This window comes from Pongo abelii, chromosome 17 (genome assembly GCF_028885655.2).
Source record: "Pongo abelii isolate AG06213 chromosome 17, NHGRI_mPonAbe1-v2.0_pri, whole genome shotgun sequence".
Classification (NCBI taxonomy): Eukaryota; Metazoa; Chordata; class Mammalia; order Primates; family Hominidae; genus Pongo; species Pongo abelii.
In genome coordinates, this window is record NC_072002.2 from 49598612 (window position 1) to 49618962 (window position 20351).

General features: G+C 39.1%; 1 protein-coding gene across 1 annotated transcript; it reads left to right on the top strand.

The window, feature by feature from the left end:
• Window positions 1-19: 19 nt before the first annotated feature.
• Window positions 20-17862, top strand: ZNF271 (zinc finger protein 271; the record flags this gene model as incomplete). The annotated part of the gene is given in 3 exon segments (NM_001133209.1): window positions 20-85; window positions 707-929; window positions 15669-17862. Coding segments are annotated over 2 exon segments (2019 nt in total). The 3' UTR covers window positions 17639-17862.
• Between the last annotated feature and the right edge of the window lie 2489 nt (window positions 17863-20351).

The following is a 20351-nucleotide window of genomic DNA, read 5'->3' on the forward strand; positions in this document are numbered from 1 at the left end:
ACTCCTCCCAGATTCCTAGAGCGGACAGGGCGATGGCGGGTTCGCCGGGTGTGAGGCTTCACAGCGGTCCGGTGACCAAGTCGAGGTAAGGGTGATGTCGGCTCGCGGATAGCAGAGGAGTTTCGGGTGATCTTGCCTAACGAGCAGGAAACTGTGCGTGGTTTCTCGAGTCCTTGGAGAGTGAAGGCCCCCGGGGTCGCTCCCGTGCACGGAGAGCCGATTGGTTCACGGCCTAGTGTTCAGTTTGTCCCCAGTCAGCCCTTGCTGGCCTTGGGTTCAACCGAATGAACGCCAGAAACTCTGTGGGGTGGGTGGAGTCACCAAGCGTGGTGCATCCACATGAATCAGCCTACTGTACTGGGAAAGAGCCACCTGAATTTGTGAGTGTTGGAAAAAGCAAAAGGGGAAGAAAAATGATCAGGAGTGTCATTTTTGGATAGGAAGGGCAGCGAATAACATAGTGTTAACCACTAGAATTCACAGTAAAATTCCCCCCTCTGCGTTATCTTTCCAGTTATACCTTTTTTTGGTAACATTAACCCTTAATTTTGTTTGAACGTCTCTAGACTTGGAATCGGGAATGTGTGTCTTAAGTGGGTTAATCCCTGGCTCTTGGATGATGGGGAGGAAGCCTAATATATTCTGAGAGAAAAGCAACTGGAAGTCAAATGAGATTTTTTGTTTTCTCCTTCTTTTATATCTTGAGGATTTTTCTGGTGGTCTAGTCTCAGAGATTACATCTGTAGTCAGCACAATGATTCCCTTCCAAGCCCAGTGGTGCCCCGTTGCCTCCAGGTCCCAGACCTTTATGTGGACAAGAAAAGCTTACAGAGGAAATGGTAATTCTCCACTTGCACCCTGAGGTGTCCAGTTGCAGCCCATGGAGATCCAATTCAATTATGAATCTCAGGAACACCACCTTCTGTCAGGTGAGAGGCAGGGTATTATATCTTTCTTAGTGGCTTTGGCGGGGTGGGGAGGATGAGGGGGTGTCACCCTATGCTAGTGTCTTCAAATGATCCCCCTTTACTCTGTTAGGCAGTATTACCTCTTTAGTGTACCAAGCATAGTCACATGACTTTATTTCAAAATCTGGCAATCAAATTCTCATGCAGCTCTCTCCACTTTTTTAAGACCCCAAAGCCATTCATTTTTCCCTGTATAATGACCTCATTGCTAATCTGTCAGTTTTGGTCATTTTTCTTATCTACTGTAGGGGCATAGTTAAAAGTTCTGGAGTCTGACAACCTAGATTCAAATAGTAGTTTTGTCACTTAACTGGCTCCGGTAAGTTACTCATATATTTTACGATTCTGTTTCCTCACTTTTCAAGTGCATAATAATTCATACCTTGAAGTTATTTTGAGATTTGTATCTGTGTATTACTCCAGAATAAAGAACCCCAAAATTTAGTGACCTAAAACATCAGACTTCTTAAACCACATTATTTCTTATGATTCTGTAGGTCATCAACTTGAGCTGGGTTCACCTGGGCAATTTTTTTTTTCTCTTGGTCTTTTCTGGGGTCATTTTGCAGTCGTCTCAAGGCTGACTCTACTGGGGCCAGGGTCTAAGATGGTTTCAATCACATTGTCTCAATGTCAGACTGTTAGTGTTGGCTATGGCTTGAGTCCTCATGCCTTCAGCAGGCGACCCTGGACTTTTTCACAGGACAGCTTGTTTCCAGTCAAAGAGAAGGCAAGCTCTTTTCATACCTATGTTTGTGTTTCATCTGTTAATGTGTTTCATCTGTTAATGTCTCATTGATGAAAGCAGGTCATATGACCAGTTCTAAAGTCATTATAGAAGGAAACTACACAGGGGTATAGGTACTGGGAGATAGGATTCACTGGGGTACACTAATACTGTAATAGGCCAGGTGCAGTGGCTCACACCTGTAATCCCAGCACTTTGGGAGGCCAAGGCAGGAGGAATGCTTGAAGCCAGGAGTTCAGGACCAGCCTGGGCAACAAAGTGAGACCCCATTTCTACAAAAATTTAAAAAATTAGCCAGGCATGGTGGTGTGTGTGTGCCTGTAGTCCTAGCTATTTAGGAGGCTGAGGTGGGAGGATTGCTTGAGCCCAGGAGTTCAGAGGCAGCAGTGACTTATGATTGCACCGCTGCACTCCAGCCTGAGTGACAGAGTAAAATGCCATCTCCAAAAAAACACCAAGAAAAAAAAAAAAAAACAACTAAACAAGATCCTTATCGTAAAACTCTGAGCACAGATTTTGCTTACAGTAAATTCTTTATAATTGGTAGCCACTATTATTTTAAGTAAGATAATTTTGATCTCAATGTTTTTCAGGTGTTCTGTAGGGTCTCATTTCCACATCATATGTTACTTCTTTTTGGTTTGTCCTCTCATTGCGCTGTTTTTCCTATGAGTCACCTTCAGTTGTCCCTTTTCTCACTCTAGATCTTCTGCTTCTCTTTAGTCTTGGAGCATCTTTATTTTATTTTACTTAGTTTTTCTCTCCTATGTCTAGAACTTGTCCTTCCTTAATAATCTATTCCAAGACATCTAGCTCTTTCCCGAGAATCACTGCAGAATTGGACCTCCTCCTTGCAGTTTTACATAAATTGATATATTTAGTCCTTGTGTTTATGTCTCTTAGAATATGTATAAAATAACATTTTATTACAGAGAAATACAGTTATACTAAAGTCAGTTTGTAAAGAATAGATCTACACAAAACAAAATTTAAATAACCTTCAGCTCCACCCACTAGAAATAGTCACTGCTAACATTAATATATCCTTAAAGTCATTCATCTAATTCACCAAATATTTATTATTGATAAATGTTTGCTAATAAGATCATACCTTATTAATTACTAGCCATATAATATTAGTTATTAAGGGTTTGCTCTGTGCCAATAACTGTTCTAAGTGCTGGGGATATAGCAGTGAGCTGAACACACAAAGCCTTTGCTGTCAAAGTGCTTACGTGCTAGTGGAGGGAAGGAGAAAGTAAATGAATGCTCATTATATTATCAGATAATGATAATGGTTATGGAGAAATTAAACCAGGATATATCAGTCAGGATTCCAGCAGGAAACAGATGGGTCATTCCAGTGCAGTAATTCAAAGTTTCATGAAGAGGATGGGCATGATTACAGAAATCAGCAAGGGATGGAGAACAGCCATGGATCAGACAACACTGGGGAGCAGTTAACTACCTGTAGGTCTTCAGGGACCAGGGGAAAGATTGATTACCAGGCCCTGGAAAGTATAGCTGTAGGATTTAGCCATCTGATAGGAGCTCTGGCCTTTGCTAAAAGGCTCAGCTAGTGGCCCGGCAAGGAGAGAGCCAGGATGTAGGGTGACCAGTTCATCCCCGTTTGCCTGGAATTTAGCACTGAAATGTGCAATAGCCCCTTCAGTTTTAGGCAAACCAGTACAGTTAGTCACTCTACTATTTTCCCACTTGTGCCCAAATCTACTTGCATACCAGAGGGCGTGGAACCCCAGGTGGTGCAGTCTGTCAACATCAGTCTCCTGGTACAGAGCAGGGTGGGGCACAGAGCAGGGTGGAGAGTAGATCTGGAGGGGTAAAAGGACAATATTCATTATAATCCACCACTTTTATCCTGCAATATCTACCCCAACATAGCAGAAAAACAAAGTCCCTTAAGCTGCCATTTCATTTCAGGTTGACATAATTAAATCATTATTCCCACCGGAAACCTGGAATTTAACTACCACTAGTGCCCTTCATATAAAATGGTGAAGGAGAGGGGGAAAAGGCATAAATTAACATAAAACATGATGGCTACTGTTTTTGCTATTCACAAAGCCTAAATTGATAATCCTAATTATCTTCTTCCATTACCCATTTTATATCTCCCTTACTCTCTGCCAGCACCTCGGTGGCATAAATTTCTTTACGTAGTTAAGTAATATAAAGCTGCTTTCCTGGATGATCTGAGTCCTCGGTAATCCTGCTTCTTTCAGGCTGCTTCAGTGTACCATTGATTAGGCCTACTAGACATGAGAGGACTAAGACGCATCCTATTGAATCCTCTTGAGTTCCAGACATACTCTTTCTTGCCCTTCCTATGTTGCAGCAACCAATTCCCCCTTGGTAATTGAGATCAGTCATCCTGGCCAGTAAAGTGATCCCTTCTATGTTGGTTCAGCAGCGTGAGGATCCCAGAATGACCAGGAGACGGTTTCATCTTCGAAATTAACAAAATCATGACTTTGTTCCATGGTGGAAACATTTCTCCTTTGAGCACTAGAACTCCAAACTCACCATGCCAACAATTATGGGGATAGGAAGCAAAAATAATACAAGCAAATTAATAGGTCTCTAATAAGAGGAACCATTCTCACTCTTCCTCCACCCTTGGTTCCTGTACCTGTGTATGTATTCTGGCCATGGTGAAAAAAACAATATTTATTGTCCTTTGATTTAAGGCATATATTGCATCTATATGACAGCACCCCAGACTTACAGGGTGTTGTGTTGTTGACATAACTCAGCCTTTAGCAGATCATTCCACATACTTTTGGATTAATGGGCGTATGGCAAGACCTATGAATTACATGTATGTGAATTCACTGCTATACTTGCTTTCCTGAAAAATGAGTTATTTGGAGGCAACAGAGTATTGAATACCGTGGTAATAAACATAACCTCAAGTCAATGCAAATTTGTATCTGGACTATGTATTTAATACTTTATAAACAAATTGCTGCTCTCTTTTTGATAGAAGTGGTTCAGTGTAATGAATCTGCCCCCATTTCCAGGGAATGGTTTTGGTCTTGGCTTTTAGGGGCTTGGTTTTGGTCTTGGCTGTTAGCTGCTTGGCCACATAGCAGTTGTGATAGGCATATCAACCTTAATGAGGGGAGGTCCATATTGTTGAGCCCATGTATAGTTTTCATTCCCACTGCCATGACTACTTTGTACATGAGCCTATTGGATAAGCATTGGAAAAGAGACTGGTTGACAGTCATAAAGTAGATCATCATGTCTGTCTGACAGAAAGTCTTCTTCACAGTGGATGCCCTTTGGTGAGGATTCACATGGGACACAAATATATTCACATTCATTGCCCATTCTGGGAATTCCATCCTCATACTTTTCCCCCAGAATCTTTGCTTCCAGTCCTCCAATCTTGTTCTTTCCAGGTACCTACATAATCAAATAACCCATTAGTCACTACCCATGAATCAATATAAACATATATCTTAGGCTATGTTACCTTTCATGAAAAGTGGACAACTAGGTACATATGTGAAATTCTGCCAACTGGGAGGATTTGCCTTCACCAGTGTGTTTGAGGCTACTTCTGAGTAGGGGTATAAGTAAAAGCTATTTACTTTTGGCTGGTGCCACTCCCCATCATTTGTAAACCAGTTCTGTAATTTTTTCCTCGGCTGTTAACTGGTAATAGGGAATTCCCATGAGACCATAAACATAAATTGAAAGAGAGAGGTAGTGAAGCAGTAGGACCAGGTACTGTGGAATCCTAGTCACTTGCATATGGAATTTACTTTTCTTCTAGACTTTCTTTTGAAATGGAACGTTGCTTTGTGTGTGATTTGGTGGAATAACAACCAATACACAATGAGCAGTCTAATGTATAGTCATTTGGTGCTCTGTGTTCAAGTGTGAAATCTCTGTCAGTGCCCAATACCAAGCCAGGATCTGCTTTTCATATCGAAAATGGTTGCTGACAGAAGAAGATGTGGCCCTACTCCAGGGTGGTTCTCTATGGAGGCTTGTGAGAGGCTCTATACAGCATCCATGACTGCCACTGGCACTTCCAATACCATTAGTTGTCCTGGTAATAAGAGTCTCACTCAAAAGTAGCAACCTTACAAGTTAATTAAATGGGTCATTTCAGCTCATTGAGCTGTGGTATCTGTCACCTCAAAAATGCAGAGGTACTCCAAGTCTTGCACCTCCCTGCAATGGTAACATTTGGGTAGAGCTATAAATGAAGTGAGAAAACAAGCCATATGACTATCTGAGAGTGTTCCAGGAAGAGGGAGTAGCAAATGCCAGTGGCTCCTAAATGTATCAGGAATAGAGGAAGCCTGGGGTAGACAGGTACTAGGGGTGGTAGTGGAATGAAATGAGGGCAGAGAGAAAGAAAGGGACCAGATAATGTGGAACCTTATAAACCATAGTAAGGACTTGGAATTTTATTCCCAATATAATAGGAAGCCATTGGGGTTCTTTATACAGGATAATGAGAAAGGTTAAGTTAGGGAGAAGAAATCAAATGTTTCAAGAAGAGAGTAATAACTATTCAAATCAATCCAGAATAAGATTGAGAAGTGACCATTGGCTTTGTCAAGATAGAGCCTATTAGGGACTTTAATAAATCCAGTTTTGATGGAGTTTCAGAGATAAAAGCCTAATGACAATGGACTAAAAAGAGAATAGACCAAATGTTGGTTACAGCATAGAACAATGTGAACTCCTCATACACCATCCTGATGGAAGTCTATTGGTTCAACTACTTTGGAAATACCTAGTTGAGACCCAAACAAGTCAAGGTTATATAAACTTGATATATAACTTATAGTTTATATAACCTAGAGAAACATTTGTATATGTGTACCAAGATAGATATACAAGCATATTCATAACAGCATTGTTTATAATAGCAAAATGTTATTGTTTATTGAAGGAGAATAGGTAAATAAATTGTAGTGTATGTTACGCTGTAGTAGCAAACATGAATGGACTACAGCTACACACATCAACATGGGTGGATCCTCCAGGCGTAATGTTGAGCAAACAAAGCAAGCCAAAGGATACAAGTAGAATTCCATAAATGTATAAAGTTCAAAAACATCCTGTTTTAGTCTGCTAGTGCTACCATAACAAAATACCATCTACTGGGTGGCTTAAAAAACAGAAATTTATTTTCTTATAGTCCTGGAGGCTGAAAGTCCCAAATCAAGGGACCAGCAGAGTTGGTTTCTCCTGAGGCCTCTCTCCATGGCTTGCACATGACTTTTCTCTGCATGCAGAGAGTGACTTTTCTCTGCATGCATGCCTCTTGGTGCCTCTTCATCTTCTCCTGAGAACACCAGTCTTATTGGATTAGAGCCCTCCCTATGACCTCATTTAACCTTAATTGCCTTCCTAAGGGCCCTCTCTCCAATCGCATTGGGAGTTAGGGGTTCAACATACGAAATTGGGGATGGTGACGGGGAGGGAGGGGGCAGTGCACAAGCACAAGTCAGTCTATAACACATGCAAAACCAAACAATACTTTATTAAAAATACAAATATTTGGTAAAGCTCTGAAGAAAGCCAGAGAAGGATAAACACAAAATTTAGCACAGTGATTACAAGAGTAGGTGGGGGAAAGAGATTGGAGGAGGAAGACAGGAACAGGGAAGCATGCAGAAGGGAATTCTAGCGTATTGGAAACTTTCTGGTAATTTTTTTTTAAGTTGAATGGAAGGTTCAATTTTGTTTGTTGTATTATTCATTTTTAATTGTACATATATGCATATAGATGTATCCATATTTTTGTATATAAAATAATAATAAATGAGAAAGTAAAGTTTTTCAAGGAGAATTGCTATAAAGGGAAACAGAAATGAAGCAATAGAAGGATGGAATATAAGGTCAAGGTTTTTTGTGTTGTTGCTTTTTAATATATTTTTACTGACTTTTATTAAATCTACTTTAGTGAGGCATAATTTATGGACAATAAAACATACCTCTTTTAATTGTGCATTTAGATGAGGTTTTAGATGAGAATAGAGTCTCCCTCTGTCACCCCAGCTGGTGGCGCAATCATAGCTCACTGCAGCCTGAGCCTCCCAGGCTCAGCTCAATTGATCTCCCACCTCAGCCTCCCAAATAGTTGGCATTACAGTTGCACATCACCATGCCAAACTAATTTCTTTTATTTTGTAGAGACCAGATATTGCTATGTTGCCAGGGCTAGTCTCGAACTCCTGGGCTCAAGCAATTCTCCCACCTCAGCCTTCCTGAGTGCTGGGATTACAGGTGTGAGCCACCACACCCAGCTTGCTTTAGATGAGTTTTGACATATTTATACACCATGTCCACTACCCTCACAAGCAAAACATAGAATCTTTATATCAACACCCTTCTTCCAAATTTCCTTCCAGTCCATCCACATCCCTAGACAACCATTAATATGCTCTCTGTCACTACATATTTGCTTTGGCTTCTCTAACATTTCATGTAAATGGAATCATACTTGCCTGCCTTTAGTTCAGCATAATGTTTTTGAGATTCATGCATATTTTGCTTTATCAGTAATTCTTTTTTATTGCTAAATAATATTCCATTGTATGGCTATATTATAATTTATTTATTGATTCACTTGATGATGAACATTTGGATTGCTTTCATTTCTGGCTGTTAATAAAGCTGCTCTAAACGTTTGTGTACAAGTCCTTGTGTGGACATACATTTTCATTTCTCTTGGATAAATATTAATATCTAGAAATAGAATTGCTGGGTTGTATGGTAAGACAATGTTTAACTTTATGAAAAGCTGCTAGAATTTTCTAAAGTAAGTATACCATTTTGTATTTTCATCGGCAGTGTATGAGAGTGCCAGTCGGTCCACAGACTAGTCAGTATTTAGCCATTAACTATGTTAGTTGTATTGTCAGTAATGGGTATTTACCAGTAGCTCCTTGAGGTTGAATTTTATTTCCCTGATAACTAGTGATACTGAGCATTTTGTCATGTGCTTACTAACTATTCATATAACTTATTTTGCGAACTGTGTATTCTAATCTTTTGTTCGAGTTGTATTATTTTTGAGGTGTAAAAGTTCTTTGTATATTGTAGATATATAAATCGTCAAATATATGCTTTGTGAATATTTTCTCCCAATCTGTAGCTTGAATTTTTTTCTCAGTAATGTCTTTTGAAGAATAGAGGTTTATAATTTTGATGAAGTATAACTTACATTTTTTATTTTATGATTCATGCTTTTGGTGTCCTAATATCCTTGCCTGCCCCCAAATCATAAAGATGGTCATCTGTGCTTTCTTCTGGAAGTTATATACTTTTAGCTTCAATGCTTGGATTTATGTTACATTTCCAGTTAATTTTTGTGTATAGTGTGAGGAAAAAGTTGGGGTTCATTTTTGTCGTTATGATATCTACTTCTGACACTTTTGTTTTGTTTGTGTGTTCATTTGTTTTTGGAGACAGGGTCTTGCTCTGTTGCCCAGGCTGGAGTGCCGTGGTGCGATCACAGCTCACTGCAGCCTCAACCTCCCAGGCTCAAGCGATTCTCCCACCTCAGCTTCCCAAGTAGCTGGGACTACAGGTGTGCGCCACCACACCTGGCTAACTTTTATATTTTTTATAAAGACAGGGTTTCACCATGTTGCCCAGGCTGGTCTTGAACTCTTGTACTCAAGTGACCTACCTGCCTCAGCCTCCCAAAGAGCTGGGATTACAGGCATGGGCCACCGTGCCTGGCTTAGTTTCAACACTTTTTGTTGAAAAGAGTTTGTCCTTTCAGTATTGAATTACCTTGCCACCTTTGTTGAAGATCAGTGGTACATACGTTTTTGGATCTATTTCTGAAATCTGTTCTGTTCCATTAATAGGTATGTCTGCACTTATGCCACTGCCACCCTGCCTTGATTACCGTGGCTTTAGAGTAAAGCTTGAAATCTGGTAGTGTAACTACTCCAGTTTTGTTCTTCTTTCTCAAAAGTGTTTAGCCTCTTCTGTGCCTTTCTATATAGAGTTTAAAACTAATTTGTGTTCCCCAGTGGGCAGGTGGATGCATACCTGCCCCCAAAGGCCAAGGGAGCTGAGAGGCCACATAAAGAGGCTAACAAATCCAGTTTTCTAGAAAGAATCACTTACTAGAGATGAGGAGAAGTCATGTCTGAGGCAGCTGCAAGATTTTGGATCCCCACCCTCGTCCTCAAGAAAGCACTCTTTATGTAGCAAGCTTTTTTTTTTTTTTTTTGGTAAACATGTGCAGCTTGTCATGTCTCAGACCCTCTTAAAAACTCCGACCACTGGGCAAGTTAGATAAGCATCTTTATGAGGGGTTATCCCTGCTATAGGCAACATTTCTTTATGAGGGATTATCTATGCTACAGGAATACCTTGGCATACAGGAGTCAAACATAGGTAATTATGGTGGTTTCATTTCAAGATGGCATTACTCTTATCATCAACAGGCTGTTTTCCTCGAGTTTGTCAGTTCATCCTAAAAAACACCTGCTGGGATTTTGATTGGTGTTGCTTTGAATCTGTAGATCAGTTTGGGGAGAATTACCATCTTAACAATATTAAATGTTCTTATTTATAAGTAATTGTATATTTCTGTTCTTTTTTAGTTTCTCTGAACAGTTTTGTTTTCATTATGCAAATGTTGCACATATTTTGTTGAATTTCTAAGTATTTCATTTTGGGGTACAATTGAAAAAAACATTTTAGACTGTGATTGTTAATTGCTTGAATATATAAATACAGTTGGGTTTTGTATTCTGTTATAGTAAACTGATTTAAAAGTTCCAGTAGCTTTTTTGAGATAGGGATTTTTTGGTATATGTGGTTGTGTAGTCTCTAAAGACAGTATAACTGTTTTCTTTCCTATTTGTATGTGTCAGTTATTTTTCATGTCTTATCTTATTGGCTAGGAATGTTGAGTAGAAGTGGTACAATATTGAAGAGAAGTGATAAGAGTAGGCATCTTTGCCTTACCCCCTTGTTCCTAGGAGAAAGGCATTCAGTATTTAACCATTAACTATATTAGCTGTAGGTTTTTCTTTGCTTTTTATTGGAGTAGTCATTTTGCATAGAATATAATTGATATGCTTAGATTTAAATGTACCAGCTGCTTATTTTGTTTTCTTTTTTATTCCATTTCTTTTTTTCCTTTTTGTCCAATTTTAGATTATCAGGTTTTTGCACTTTTTCTTCTGTTAGCTTATTATTTACACAGTCTTCTATTATTTTAACGGTTACCTCATCCTAGGCTTTCTCCCATGTGATTCTGTGAAAGAATTAAGCCCCAATGCTGTCAGGCTGTCTTATACATCTACTATGGTATTAACTGTGTACCATCATTGGAGAATTAAGAAAATAGTCACTCAGTTCATTTTCTGTTTCATTCTCTTTTGGAACTCTGGTTGAAAAAGGCTGCCTTAGAAATTAGAACATGTACACTGGATTTATTACAGTTTAATTTACTACTTCTAAGACAATGCTGAGACCCTATAATACTGTAGTTCTTCCTATCCCCTCCTCTTATGCTATTTTTGCCATATATTTTAATTCTATGTATTTTATAAACTCCACAAAACATTCATATTGCTTTAATCAGTAAGTACACATTTAGATTTACCCGGACACTTTACTTTTCCAGTGCTCTTCATTCCTGCATTACCTTGCTTGCATCTGGGATATTTTTTATTCTTGAAGAATTCTGTTTAGTATTTATTTTAGTGCAGGTATATTTTTAAAAACCTTTCTTGGTTTTTATTTAACTGAAAATATCTTTATTTTAACTTTTCTTTCAGGCATTTTATCTTATTATGCAAGTCTACGTTGGCACTTCTTTTCCTTAAGCACTTGGCAGATGACATTCCATTATCTTCTGGTTTTCATCATTTCTATTAAAGTTAGGGTTGAGAGAGAATTCTCCATGGGCTCTTGTGGGTCTGCACATCTTTTAAGCAAAGGAATTGCCTACATTTGTTCTGGACTGTTTTTTAAGAATGCTGTGGCCGGGCACAGTGCCTCACACCTGTAATCCCAGCACTTTGGGAGGCCGAGGTGGGCAGATCACGAGGTCAGGAGATCGAGACCATCCTGGCTAACATGGTGAAACACCATCCTACTAAAAATACAAAAACAAAATTAGCCAGGCGTGGTGGCGGGCGCCTGTAGACCCAGCTACTCGGGGGCTGAGGTGGGAGGACTGCTTGAACCCAGGAGGCAGAGGTTGCAGTGAGCTGAGATTGCACCACTACACTCCAGCTTGGGCAACAGAGCAAGACTCTATCTCAAAAAAAAAAAAAAAAGTTGTATAGCAGGCAGCCTTTGAATATAGTGATACTGTACCCCTCTAAAGCAGAGGACAGGTGTCCTTATGTCCCTGCCTCAGGGTTCCTGTCCTGCAACACAACTTACTTTTGTCACCTTGTGGGAATTAGGGTTCAGGAAGGCAAATACTGCTATTCTGTCTAATGCTGTTGCTGTATGTAATAAACTGTCATTTGTTTCTTATCTAGGATTTTCATGTCTTCTTCCAGGGGCTGTGAAACTGGGTAGATTGACTTGTTAGCTTGCAAGTAGGGTAAAATCCCAGATTTTTCTGTTTTTGATAGTGTTGGTGATAATGGTGGGATGCTGACAGAGACATGACTTTCTGGAAGAGGAAGTATAAGGGCCTCACGGGCTCTTTAACAGATTTTGAGGGAAGTCCATGAGAATTGGTAGTGAACATGTTGACCAAATTGTATGGTCAACAGAGCAATAAATGTTTCTTCATTTTATTGCCTGTTAATGAGTAGGAATTCAGGAGGTGGTTGCAAGCCAAATCCAGGAAGCATGTTCAAAGACAGCTATCTAAGCAGTACCCTGATTGTTGCTAACTCTCCTCCAGGAGAACTTCAATTTAGTGGTCAGCCTCAGGTGTGTGCCATTGTAACAAATAGCAGTTAAGATTCATATTGGGTGGACAAAAGTTTCCACCCACTTTCAGACAGTTACAGAGATATGTAGCTACACTGAGCATAAAAGGAGGAAAATTGGTGAACACTATGGACAGAAACCAGGTGAATTGTTAGAACTTTGGCTGGTTTGCTTGGGTTGGTTGCTTAAAGATTAAGGAAGAATGGAAATAGCTGAGCCATCTTACTACTTAGTCCCTCCTGTAGTCTGTCATGCCAACCTTAGATCTCTTTGGAGATGACAGTAAAAGTCATTTCAGAGTTCTTTTACAGTGGATCTAAGATGTGATAGAGGAAATTTGGCACCCTAGGAGAGAGGGGGCTTTCCCTCAGACAGACAAAACTCCTGCGAGATACCATGGACAAGATATTAACTCGTATCCAGGCTCTTACAGCTCCACACTGAAATTACAGTGCTGAATGAAAATGACCAACTTGATATGAAGAATTAGATAAAGTGTACTGTTGTTACTGCTTCTACATCTGAATGTTTAGTAGGTATTAGTTCTTGTATTTCAGTATCACTTAAGTGCCAGAGGGGATCCTCCCTATTGGAAAGAACTGAATATAGGGAAGTGCCAGAAGTCCTTTGGGACCCCTCACAAACCTAATGACTCCTTTGAGCTAGTCTTTATTTATAACTAATGATTCTGCTAATTGAAGCCTTTGGCAAGAGGGAAGAAGCCTTCACTTGAAAGTACCCCTTTAGGTTTTAGACTTTCACCCGAATTGAATGTGTTTTCAGCTCTCCAGACCATTTGTAGTCCGACAGTGATATGCCTTTTGTAATAAACACTACTCAACAATGGGCTGATAGCCAAGAAATTCAGTGGGAACCAGTGCTGTGGCATAGGCCTGTAATACTAGCTACTTAGAGGGCTAAGGTAGGATTGTTTGAGCTCAGGAGTTTAAGATCAACCTGGGCAACCTAATGAGACTGCATCTCAAAGAAAGAAAAAAAAGAAATTCAGTGAAGCTTTCATGTGCCCTACCATCATAGGTATCTGGTATTGTTGAGTATAGGAATGGCTCCTCAAAAGTCAACTCAAAAACGATATCTAACTCTATCTTCCTAGCCTTTTTTTCTGGTTCACACTCCTTAGTAAGGAAGTTTGTTACTGAATATGGCTGTTGCCAGAAAGGGATTATGTCTTCTTGGTCACTTCCTTAGAAATAACCAGGACAAAAGAGGTAGAAATTTTTTATAGACCTGATTTTGAAAATTTAAGATTCTGTTCTAAACATTCCTGGGCATGATGTTTGTTTCTTTCCCCTAATGGCAGTTGCTGGCCAGCCTGGTTGGTGGTAGGTATACCTTCCCGGTTACAGCTTAGCCAAAATGGAGCTTATGGGGTTCAAATTTAATTCTGGTCCAGCTATCTGGATTCTTTTGTTGGATAGCATGTCCTAAACCATAAAGATAATGATCACTCAGTTGAGTGCACTGCTTGCAAAGTACACTTACAGTGGCTCATATAGACCAGAACACAATACATTTTCTTGTAACCAATTTTCAGAGTGATTTATATTATCACTTTGTGGTCTGTGTTTACTGCTACAAATTGTCATATACAAATATAGATCTCTTTTTTTCCATAATTCACCAGTTTTACTTACTTTGGTATGTGAAAGGAAAATAAATCTCCAGACCCCAAAGTCACTAAGCTAAAAGGAAAAGTCAAGTTGGGAACTCCTCAGGACAAACCTGCCTCCCATTCTATTTAAAGTCATACCTCTGCTCACTGAGAGAAATGCATATCTGATTGCTTCCTTTGGAAAGGCTAATCAGAATCTCAAAAGAATGCAGCCCTTTATCTCTTATCTACCTATGATCTGGAAGCCCCCCCTCCCTGCTTTGGTTATCCCACCTTTCAGATCGAACCAGTGTACATCTTACATATATTGATTGATGTCTCATGTGTCCCTAAAACGTATAAAACCAAACTGTGCCCTGACCACCTTGGGCACATGTCATCAGGACCTCCTGAGGCTGTGTCACGGGTATGTCCTTAACCTTGGCAAAATAAAATTTCTAAATTTACTGAGACCCATCTCAGATATTTGTGGTTCTCAGGTATATTCATTTTTAAAAATAGCTAATGCATGCAAGTGATCAAAGAGTCAAGCATTATCAAAGTGTATGCAATAAAAAGTTTCTCAGAATTCCTCATACTCCTCACCGTGTGACTCCCAGTTTTCTTTAGGTGTAATTATTGTTATTTTCCTGGATATTCTTCCTAAAGACATTCCTATGGGCAGAACTAGGATGGCCCTCCATTTGAGTGAAAATAAAAACCATAATTTTCATAGTAAGATGGAAGGTATGCAGCATTATCCCATTTGGAAGCCTATTGATGTTTTCACATAATAAATTCAAACAGTTGTATGAAAACTCAATATTGAAGTGATTGCTGTACTAAAGGACTGGGATCATTCTTGTTTGTGGCTTTATTATATAAGGTATTGAGAGCATAGTAAATGCTCCACTGGTGTGTTAACAATCAATCTTGTACCATTTCTAAAAATTGATAGAGAAGATGCAAACAAAGTAATTGAAGCATTTTCTTTTCCTTGTTTTTCTTTTTCTCTTTTTTGTTAATACCATACTTTTAGCCCAAATTGCTGGGTAGTACTAGATTAAGCCCAACCAACTTCTTTATCTTTTTTGAGATTCACACTGCTTGCCTTATGTATGTTAATAAAATGTTTATGTATTAGTTCTAATTTAGTCACAATTTACTAATCACTAATTAGGTTTCAGTATTCCTAGATCTCCTGTGACAGACATACAGAGCGTATCTGGTACATCACTTCTATAAATGATTAATGTGATCCATTACTTATTGAATCTTTCTAGGTTTCCTCAGAGGGTAATGTTCATTTTTTGGAACACTCACACTATGATCACATTTTATAGGTAAATACTAATCTGTGTCACCTGAAACTTTCTTACAATATACGGAACGCATTCCATTTGGGTTTTGTTTATTGTTCCAGATGGTGAGAACAAGACCAAGATTGGAAAGCCAGCTTCAGAGGAGGGAATTACAGCAAAAATTGAACCATTGACAGAAGAGTCTAGCAGTCTCAGAGAGAATGTTCTCCAGGATTCTGAAGGCAGAGAATTCTGTGAATTTGGGGATAAATTAAATGAAAAAGATCAGAACGTCTTTAAAAGGAGACCTCATAACTGTGATGAATATGGGCAAAGCTTTGTTTGGAATACAGGCCTTTTTAGGCATCGAAAAACCCACTGTGAGAAACCTTATGAATGTGATAAGTGTGGAAAGGCCTTTAGTGTGAGCTCAGCCCTGGTTCTGCATCAGAGAATTCACACTGGGGAGAAACCTTATTCCTGTAATTGGTGTATTAAAAGTTTCAGTCGGAGCTCAGACCTTATTAAACACCAAAGAGTCCACACTGGTGAAAAACCTTATAAATGTGATGAGTGTGGGAAAGCCTTCAGTCAGAGCTCAGATCTTATTATACATCAGAGAATCCATACAGGAGAAAAACCCTATCAATGCAGTCATTGTAGTAAAAGTTTTAGCCAGCGCTCAGATCTGGTTAAACATCAGAGAATCCATACTGGAGAGAAGCCTTATACTTGTAACCAGTGTAACAAACATTTTAGTCAGAGTTCTGATGTGATAAAACATCAAAGAATCCACACTGGGGAGAAACCATATAAATGTGATGTGTGTGCGAAAGCCTTCAGTCAGAGCTCAGATCTTATTCTGCATCAGAGAATTCACACTGGGGAGAAACCATATCCATGTAATCAGTGTAGCAAAAGTTTCAGTCAGAATTCAGACCTTATTAAACATCGAAGGATCCACACTGGAGAGAAACCCTATAAATGTAATGAATGTGGGAAAGCTTTTAATCAGAGCTCAGTCCTTATTTTACATCAGAGGATTCATACTGGAGAGAAACCCTATCCCTGTGATCAATGTAGCAAAACCTTCAGTAGGCTTTCAGATCTTATTAATCATCAACGAATTCACACTGGAGAGAAGCCTTACCCATGTAATCAGTGCAATAAAATGTTTAGTCGAAGATCAGATCTTGTTAAACATCACAGAATTCATACAGGTGAGAAACCCTATGAATGTGATGAATGTGGGAAAACCTTTAGTCAGAGCTCCAACCTTATTCTTCATCAGAGAATCCACACTGGAGAGAAACCTTATCCATGTAGTGATTGTACTAAAAGCTTTAGTCGCCGTTCAGATCTTGTTAAGCATCAAAGAATACACACTGGAGAGAAACCATATGCATGTAATCAGTGTGATAAAAGTTTTAGTCAAAGCTCAGACCTCACTAAACATCAGAGAGTACACTCTGGTGAAAAGCCTTATCATTGCAATAGTTGTGAGAAAGCCTTCAGTCAGAGTTCTGACCTTATTCTTCATCAGAGAATTCACACTGGAGAAAAACCATATCTATGCACACAGTGCAGCAAAAGTTTCAGTCAGAACTCAGACCTCATTAAACACCAGAGAATCCACACTGGGGAAAAACCATATAAATGTAGTGAGTGCAGGAAGGCTTTCAGTCAGTGCTCAGCTCTTACCCTACACCAGAGAATCCACACTGGGGAGAAACCAAATCCATGTGATGAGTGTGGCAAAAGCTTTAGTCGGCATTCTGATCTCATTAACCATCAAAAAATACACACTGGTGAAAAGCCGTATAAGTGTGATGCATGTGGGAAAGCCTTTAGCACATGCACAGATCTTATTGAACACCAGAAAATCCATGCTGGGGAGAAACCCTACCGTTGTGTTCAATGCAGCAGAAGTTTTAGCCAACTCTCAGAACTTACTATTCATGAGGAAGTCCATTGTGGAGAAGACAGTCAAAATGTGATGAATGTGAGAAAACCTTTAGTGTATACATCAACTCTATTCAGTACCAGAGACACTGTACCAGGAAAAAATCTAATGAATGCTGTTGATTATTGATGAGTATGAAAAAGGTTTTAATCAGTGTTCAACTCTTATGCTACATTTAAACCACACTGGATCCGGATATGTGTGGTGACTCACGCCTGTAATCCCAACACTTTGGGAGGCAGATGTGGAAGCATCATTTGAGCCCAGGAGTTTGAGGCTGCAGTGAGCTATGATTCCACCATTGTGCTCCAGTCTGGGCAACAGAGCAAGACCCTGTCTATTAAAAAAAAAAACAAAAAAACACCAGTACCACACGGGAGAAAACATTAATTCAGTTTTTGTAATGAAAGGTTAACTCAGAGCTCAGACATTACTAAAATTAAGAAAAATTCTCCAGCCTGGCCAACATGGTGAAACCCTGTCTCTACCAAAAAATAAAAAATAATTAGCTGGGCATGGTGGCAGGCGCCTGTAGTCCCAGTTATTCGGGAGGCTGAGGCATGAGAATCACTTGAACCTGGGAGTTGGGGGTTGCAGTGAGCCGAGATCTGCCATTGCATTCCAGCCTGGGCAACAGAGTGAGACTCTGTCTCAAAAAAAAAAAAAAGAAGAAAAACAAAAATTCTGAGGAAGAGTCCTGTGAGTTGTGGGAAAACCTTCAATGTGAAAAACATTTTTACTGAATGTCAGTATACCACAATAGAAACAAATTTCTATCTATAATGTTGGAAAAGCTCTAGTCTTATTCAGACATAACCTACAGGAAGAGAGTTGTATTATTGTAAGAAATCTAATGCAGAACTTATCAGATATTGTAAAAATCAGTGTGGGAGGTATTCAGTCAAAAGTCAGAAGGAAATGTATTATTGTTATAATCTCAAACCTTTAGAGAGCCTAAATTACCAATTGCATATCAAATTTTTTTCGATAATGTAAGGAAAACTTAAATCCCCTCCATATCCTAATTGGCTTTTATAATAATATGACAGTTAACCCTGAGAGCTAGAGTCTTACTTTATGCTAATGCTAGATTATCTATTTTTGAATTCCATGTGTGTAAACATGCTATACTATTCTGATATTAAACTTACTAAGTACATAATTCCAGTGGCCCCTTTTCTCAGAAGTTTTTTTTGTTTTTAGTTTTAGGGGGTATAGTTTTGGTTTTCCTAGTGCACATTAGTTTGTGCAAGTTTTTGTAACGTCCACAGCAAATACAGATGTATTTTACTTTGAATAATGCAGCCCATAAACTTTATTGGTTTGAAAGTTCTTCACTACCATTTAATCACAGCTTCTAAACATGTGAAACAGGATCTTTAAAAAAATTTTCCATGTGTCAAAGTGTAGAGATGTTTCTAGCAGCATTTGTCTTGTCATCTATAGATTGAACAAAAAGTGGTAGCTGTGAAATTGTGATTTATAATAAATATATATTTGGTCTTCATCCCCTGGTACAGAGCTCCTAAGACCCTTGAAATTTCCTGAGTGGACAGGCCCCTTTATCCACACCTGAGTTTATGTTAATGGGATTACTTTTTGAAAGACAGAACTACAGGATGGGGGCTAGTTGCCACGAGAACCAACCATGTGATTAGAGGGTTGGAACTTTCAGATCAACCCCACCCTGCCTTGACCTCTGGGAGGAGAGAGGCTGGAGACTGAATTCAGTCACTAGTGGCCAGTGATTTAATCATTCATGCCTACGTGATGTAGCCTTCATAAAAAACTAAAGGACAGGATTCAGAGAGCTTCCAGGTTGAACTTGAGGTACTAGGAGTGTGGTGTACCTAGGGAGGGCATGGAAGCTCAGTGTTCTTCCCACACACCTTGCCTTATGCATCTCTTTCATCTGGCTGATCATTAGTTGTGTTCTTTTACAAGAATCTAGTAAATAAACTTTTCCTACATTCTATGAGCCATTCTAGCTAATGGTGAAACTCAAAAGAGGGGATTGTAGGAACCTTGGATTTATAGCCAGTTGGTCAGAAGCACCAGTGAAAACATGGACATGAGATTGGTGTCTGAAGTGCAGGTTGGTGTCCAAAACTGACACAATTGGTGTCAGTTGTAGAACTGAGCCCTTAACCTGAAGCATCTATGCTGATCTGATTGCAGGTAGATAGCTTCAAAATTTAATTACAGGGCACTTAGTGGGTGTAAAATTGGAGAAAATTGGAGAATTGTTTGCTGTGGGGAAACATACACATCTGCTGTCAGAAATGTGAGTATAGAGAAGACAATAAATTTTTCCTATACAGTAGCTAAAGTACCTACATGATTAATTTGTATAGTATATTCTGTGTAAAAATAAAAAGGCTTTCTGATATTTTTTTCAAGTGGCAACATTTATCAGACTTTTTTGATTTCTGACATACATACTGAAAACAGGCAACATACATGCAAAGTTTTCCACTGAAAAATAGAAATAGTTTGAAAAAATAAATTCAAATTGTCTTTCTGGTATTAACAATTTGATAAGTTCTGCTACTAAATAATAGTACTTCAAAGTTGTTTACTTTGATTATCCCCCATAATTGTCCAACTAATATTTTAATTTAGCAGACATTGTTAAATTCTGTTCCTTAGGAGTGTGATGCTAAGGCAAGGCCTTTTGGGAGGTTTTGTAGTACATTAAAAGAATATACTGTCTCTTCCAATGAAGTGTATATCGTATAGTGATAGAGACTAATATGTACAGAAAACACATGGCTCAGTGTAATCATAAAGGTAGGACATGCTTGTAAGAACTCAGAGGAGTCAGGGTTCAATTCTGACTAGA